Source organism: Sinocyclocheilus grahami, unplaced genomic scaffold (assembly GCF_001515645.1).
Source record: "Sinocyclocheilus grahami isolate Dianchi unplaced genomic scaffold, SAMN03320097.WGS_v1.1 scaffold407.1, whole genome shotgun sequence".
Taxonomy (NCBI): Eukaryota; Metazoa; Chordata; class Actinopteri; order Cypriniformes; family Cyprinidae; genus Sinocyclocheilus; species Sinocyclocheilus grahami.
This window is the reverse complement of record NW_015505586.1, coordinates 474,959-481,848: the sequence shown is the minus strand read 5'-3', so window position 1 is coordinate 481,848 and position 6,890 is coordinate 474,959. Positions and strand designations below refer to the sequence as shown.

The 6,890-nt window shown below is 37.9% G+C and overlaps 1 protein-coding gene across 1 annotated transcript in view; it reads right to left on the bottom strand.

The window, feature by feature from the left end:
- LOC107550731 (disks large homolog 3-like) overlaps nucleotides 1-6,890 on the bottom strand; it is a 70,788-nt gene that overhangs the window by 29,731 nt on the left and 34,167 nt on the right. Inside the window, exons 4-7 of the mRNA XM_016232095.1 lie at nucleotides 5,905-6,029; nucleotides 4,873-5,042; nucleotides 4,455-4,591; nucleotides 2,028-2,172 (exon numbers count right to left, since the gene is read on the bottom strand). Of these exons, the coding sequence (XP_016087581.1) occupies nucleotides 2,028-2,172; nucleotides 4,455-4,591; nucleotides 4,873-5,042; nucleotides 5,905-6,029 (577 nt within the window). The remainder of the gene's footprint in view (nucleotides 1-2,027; nucleotides 2,173-4,454; nucleotides 4,592-4,872; nucleotides 5,043-5,904; nucleotides 6,030-6,890) is intronic.

The window sequence follows — 6,890 nt, the reverse complement described above, 5'->3', positions numbered from 1 at the left end:
GAGTCCAGCCCGGGGTCGTCACATGTGGTTGCCGCAAGTCTGCCGGTCACTCCTTCGTTGAAACCGCCGGCCGCGCCCCGTTCTAAAGACCGCCCGCCTCCGCTCACTCAAGCCGGCCTCCACTCACTCTAGCCCACCGTGTGTTTCGTTGTGAAAGCGAAACTACTTTGTTTGGTCTTCCAAAAGAAGACACGACTAGAAATCAGTGGTTAGGTTGTATTTACAACACTGTTCCAGAACAGTTCAACCCAAATATTCATTTGTGTGCAGCACATTATATGGAGGACTGTAAACTCACAGGCTCACAGACTGTAAGTAAGTTTTCATTTAAAGGATTTGCCACTGATGATTCAAACGCGAGTTTTGAGCAGTGTAGAGTAGCGCTTGTTTGTCATTTCTCCGATCACAAATGCAGACATGGTTTTATGTTTACACGGCGCGATGCAACACAACGCGTAAAAAGACAGTATAAGTCATTATAATCCGTAATTATGTCCCCACTGGATGCAACAAATGCCTCGTCTATAATGGGTTTTAATGTTTTTGTCTCGTTGCTCTGGCCGGACAGGGCATTACAGTATGGTAAGGGGCGTAACATTTCTGTCACACGCTTGAGGTATTCGGCCAATCACAACGCACTGGATAGCTGGCCAAACAGAGCACACTTCGCTTTTCAGAGCGATGAGCTTTGTAAAAATCGATGCGTTTCAGTAAGGCGGGGCAGTAAGGAGAAACAATAATGGACAGTATGTGGAAAGTAATCTGTTTTTTGAACTTTAAACCGCATTAACACATTTCATTACACCAAATACACAAAATAATGTTCTTTTTAGCAACATCATATGACCCCTTTAATACAGAAACCTATACAAAACCAATACAAAATATAGAAACCTTATTTGATCAAAAAACACAATACTGTGAAATATTATTTAATTCTATACTTTTCTGTTTCCTGTTTTCAAATTATATTTAAAATGTAATTTATTCCTGTAATGGCTTCAGTGTCACATGATCCTTCAGAAATCACTCTAATATGCTGATTTGATTCTCAAGAAACAATTCTTATTATCATTGTTGAAAACAGTTTAATATTACTGCTTAATATTTTTGAGGTAACTGTGAACCATTTTTTCAGGATTCTTTGATAGAAATAGCAGCATTTTTTGAAATAGAAATATTTTGCAACAGTATACAGTAAATGTTTTTACTGTCACTTTTGATCAATTTAATGTGTCCTTGCTGAATAAAAGTATTCATTAATAAAACCTTTTGAACGATAGTGCATGTCCTTTATTATCTAATCAAAAGACAAAATCATTATTGTTTGCTTTCAATTATAATTTCAGCTTACTTTAATGCATTTATGTCAGAAAAGGATTCATGCTGATATTGGCCATAATTCTACTTTGCGTTTTGGAGGGCAATTTACTGTATGTACAATATTCCTGGATTAAACCTTCAAAAATACTGTATGAGGAACAATACCATAGGTGTACTTTCATTCAGAGACTTTCATTAAGAGACTGGCTTATCTTATCTTTTCAACTGACCAAAATAAATAAAATATATAAAATATTTTAATTAAAATGCAGTTTCATAGCCAATAAGAGATATTCAGTCACCATTGGCAGGTGTAGCAAAAAGTTAATTTTGGCCGCTGTGTGCATTTGTGCAGGTGGATTGTGTGAAAGCATCGTCTCTCAGTGGGAGGGAGGGATTGGTGCTGTGATGGGAGCAGCAGTGCAGTGTGTGTGGGTGTCTGAAAACAGCGCCCACTGCTACACCACAGTACAGTTACAAAACTCCACAGCACTCACAGGCAATGCACCACTCGCTTTCATTACAGGGTTAAAGATAAAAGCAGATAGGGACACAGGTTCTATTTAAAAATTGACACAACCACCAAGTCCCTTTCACGTTTATCAATGCAGTACAAATAGTCATGTGCTAGAGCTTTAAAATGGACAGATTTTAAGCTCGTAAGGGCATAGGGTGGATGGAGATCAGCAAAAGAAGGTACGTACTGCTAGAGTAGTCTGGTGGGGCGTACATGTCGTTGAGATGTACTGGTCCCGGCTTGGCCACTTTCAGATAGACCATGTCTGAAGTGTTCTTCAGGGCGGCCACAGCCTCCTCATGACGCACATCCTGAAGTATAATGTTATTCACCTGCGAAGGCAGACACACACACGCATGTTACATCGGCTGGTCTCTGAAGCGTGACTCAGAATGTTCACGACAGTACATTTGAAGTTGTGGGAAGGAAGCGACTGGAGCGGAGGCCGGATGGCCCCACACTCGGCGACGACGCTCCAATCTCCAGCTCTCAGCCATCCGGTCACAAAAGGAAGGACGAGAGGGAGAGGAAGCTGGAAAGGCGTAGTGCTTTTTCCTTTGTAGGGGCACCTACACACTACAAAAAGCTGAGTGTTTGATGGGTAAACATGTGTCTGAATTGTTTTGAGGATGTGGAAAGTGACAGGTCTGAATTGGACTCACAACCAAACCTGCCTCTCTGAAACTCTCATTGGAGGTCAATAGAGGAAAACAGATTGGTTGTAGGACCTTTAGTTGTATGACCAGAGAAGAGTTGTATATATATATATATATATATATATATTTATATAACTATTTATTATTAATAAAAACTATTATCATTATTAATTCTATATTATATATTAACTAACAGGCATATTAACTAACACTGCAGGAGACAACAATAAATACATATTTAAATTCTAAAATTAAATAAAAAATTATATCAATAAAATCATTATTACAAATTAATAAATAAATAGCAAAATACATAAAAGCACATAACAACATTATATTTTTAGAGAGTTATAAGGTATTCCTTTATTTTAAAAAATTGAGTTAAATTAAATAAAAAATTGGCTATAATATTTAAGATAATAATAATCAATATTTGCACATCTAGAAATTAGTATCTAGTATTATACATCTAGTATTAAAAGCATCAGCTAAAAGTATTTTACTGATATATATTTAAATATTTATTTATTCTATTTAGTAAAGTAGCAAGTTAGCTTAGTGGAGAAACTTTTTTTTTACCCTAGTTAATTTATCCAAAAGTCTTTAAAACAAAACAACATGATGCAAACTGAACATCTAAGAAGCTATTGCTAAAGTAGCTCAATTCATCGCAAATTCCAACTCATTAGTTAATAGAAGCTTGCATTCTGCAAGTTTTATTGTGCCATCCCAAAGAGGCACACAAAATCACTTTCACAGACTTTTAAATTAAATGTTCCCTCCTGGTGGAATGACCTGCCCAACTCAGTCCGAGCAGTCATCTTAGCCATCTTAGCCATCTCCGAGTCCTTAGCCATCTTCAAAAATCGACTAAAAACACATCTCTTCCATCTTTATTTGACCCTCTAACTCTAGCACTCTCTATTCTAATTCTATTCTTTAAAAAAAACTTGCCCCTTTTAGACTTGCACTCTATTCATTTACTAACTGCTTTTTTTCTTAAAAAAAAAAACTAACACTAGCTTCTCTATTCTTTTTGTATTCTATATATTTGTTTTCTTTTTATTTATTATACAATTAACAAAAGCAAAAAAGGCCTCTAACACTAGCTTGCTCTATTCTTTTTCTATTCTATCTGTTTTCTTTTTATTTATTACATAATTTTAAAAAAAACTTGCTACGTGTACTGCGTTAAGCTAACTGAGACTTGTTATAGCACTTGTATATCATTGCTCTTTTGTAGATTTTGATTGCTTCCATTGTCCTCATTTGTAAGTCGCTTTGGATAAAAGTGTCTGCTAAATGATTAAATGTAAATGTAAATGTAATAGGAAGATAATACTTAAATTTAGAATTTTGCCCAACCCTGCACATGACAAAGCATCACTTTCAGATCCTACGTTCTTGCAATGCACCATCCCCAATAAAATCAATGGATAAATAGTGTTATCTGATGCAGCATCTGTTCTAGTTTGTAGATGGACTACACAGAGACATAATTAAAATTTGACCAACTCTAGGCATTCTGTTCAGAAAATCAAAGTCCCCGACTGAATTAAAACCATAATTTCCAAGAAAAGAAAGGGAAGTAATGGCACACTTTACATGTCTGCAGTTACAGCAGCCATGATTGATGCGTAGCCTTTTAATTATGACATTTATGACCATGTCAAAGTCTGCTCATTCCCTGGCACTTGTGTGCCATGCAAGTGTTTCTCTTTATCACAGCTGTGTCCTTGTTTCAGTTTGCGCTCAGCTTCACATCAATCACACTGTGGCCCATAAAGCTTCACACATGAGATATATCGTCTATAATACGGCATAGTAGCCTACAACAGTGTCTGCGTTCATTGAAGCATAAAGTAATTCACTGAAAAAAAAACTCTTGCAAAGATATGCAATGTGTGGCTCTACATATAGTGAAGTACACAGATGCATGTGTGCAGGTGAAATCTTACAGCCAGAAGGCGATCGCCTGTCTGCAGACGTCCATCTTTCTGTGCCGCCCCACCTTCGATGATCTTTGTGATGTAGATACTATTGTCGCCCGGGATGTGCTGGTTGCCTATACCGCCAGCAATACTGAAGCCGAGACCTTGAGTGAACGGAATGGAGTTAAATTTTTAACCAGGAAATCAGATCTTACAAGGTTGAAGTCAACATGAAATGGCACTCATAACCCAAATAATTTTTTTAATATTGCATATTTCATATGTAATATGACTACATCAATATTATGAAAAATGTGCTCAGATGCATGGCGCACATTAAGAAGTAAAAGGGGTCCATTCGTAATTCAGAACTGCTTTAATAGGGATACCGCACATAATAGCATCTGTCTCAAATGTGCTGGTATACACATTTAGCTCTTCTTACCTTTAGGCCCTTTGAGTAGGTTGACCTCCAAAATGGTCTCAGGAGGAGCCTGTCTTCTGCGTACCAGCAACCTGACCACTGGGCCGGCCTCTTTCAAAGCCTCTACTGCGTTGCTGTGCACAACCTCTGACACGTCCACATCATTCACCCGCAGAACACAGTCATTTACCCTGAGACACAAGGATAAAGCAATATAATAAATCAATGTAATGGATACATACACAAAAACCTAGTGAGCTGCCTTCCAGCTTCCTTCTACGACAGCATCCTAACTGCCAACTGTCTTTGAACCTCATAAGTGATCAATATGGATCGCTCAACATAAGTTGCAGTCACATTGGCAAAATTTTATGTCATGGTAAATTTCCCCACGCATAATAATCAGAGCTGAGTAGGCTTACAGAAAGGAGGGGTTTAGAGAGACTGAATCTTAGAACTGCTTTGAAAGAATCGTTTGAGAATCATTGGAAAATGAGGTGATATTTTGAGAAAACCAAAATGTTTTGTTGACCTTGCATGCATGTATATCTATCTAGGAGACTCCCAAAACAATATTAGGAACCTTAAATTGGCATAATAGTGGCACTTTAAAACTTCTCCAAGCAACTGTAAAATTGACAGCAACTTCATATGCAACAAATAGAGCTGGGAACTCAACTTCAATTTCAATAGTTTGGCGTTAGCATGTTGTCAAGCTGACATTGTTAGTTAGCTGCTAAGCTGATACTCTAATAGGATAAAAATGGTTAGGAAAATAGTACATTTTTAATTACAAATAACTTTTTATAGATATTTCACTATTGAGTTTTCTCTTGCCATGTCTGCCATCATTGCCTCTGCCACCAAAGATTACATGCGATGCAGCCTTAGAATTTGGTCAAACTAGGCAGGATAATTAAGATGTCTAACTTTTGAAACAGCCATTAAGTGGGGAGTCCGCCTATGATGCTTTAAAATACTGCTCAGTAGGTTTTGGAAAAAAAGCTAGAGTTGCACAAAGAAATATTAGATCCTGAGAAAAGTATCACTCACCCTAGTCTCCCATCCATGGCGGCAGCACCACCTGGGATAATCTTGGTGATGAAGATTCCTGGATCGTCAGGAATGTGTGGATTATCCACACCTCCAGCAATACTGAACCCGAGGCCAGAGTTGCCCTATTGACGACATACATGAGTAGATTATTATAGATGAGGAAATGCAGAGTTTTCATAAAGATCTTGGAAAAAGTTTGCATCTGCTTTTCGGAAGGCACCTGGCTCTCATTACTTTGTAAACACTTTCTAGGCATGGACAGTTTTCTGCTGCTAAATATAGGAATTTGTGGTGCACATTTCAAGAATCCAAAAATCATATCCGTTTCCGCCTATTTCCTCCCTCCGTACTTCACCACTTCTTACACTGCTGTTTTTATTCCAGTGCCAAAAAGCTGAGACAGGCTGGTCTGTCTGACAGTCACATCTCAAAAGACAGGCCCTAAAGCAGACAGCTGAGAAAAGACTTCACTTTATTATTTTCTATAATTAATGAGCAACGGTCACAGCAAATTAGTACAGAGTGGAGCTAAGACATCCCAGTGTGCCTTTCCTGCTCCAGAGCCACTGCGAGAGCTCCCACTAAAGAAGCGAACACACCCACGGACCTTTTAACATGTGAGATCTTAACATAGTTTATTTAGGCCTCAGCGTGCAGAAATGGCACTTAGAGAACAGCCCTGCAATTATGCTGAAAGCTCAGAGATGCACCCAAATCCAACATCCACTGCTGTTTAATGAATGGCCTATGCAGACGGATTTAGATTAATTTGCATTGAACAAACTTCAAGTATGAATAGACCTTGCAATGTTAAAACCATGCTAATTCATATGATAATTCTTCTTAAGAACATTTCGATAAGAACAGCACCTGTACACGATGAACTGCATGGTACAAGTATCTGGTATCTGACAAGTGGTGCATTTTCAGTAGCCTACTCTTTAGTAGTCCAAATATATTGTCAAAATGCAGTTTTTTAATTA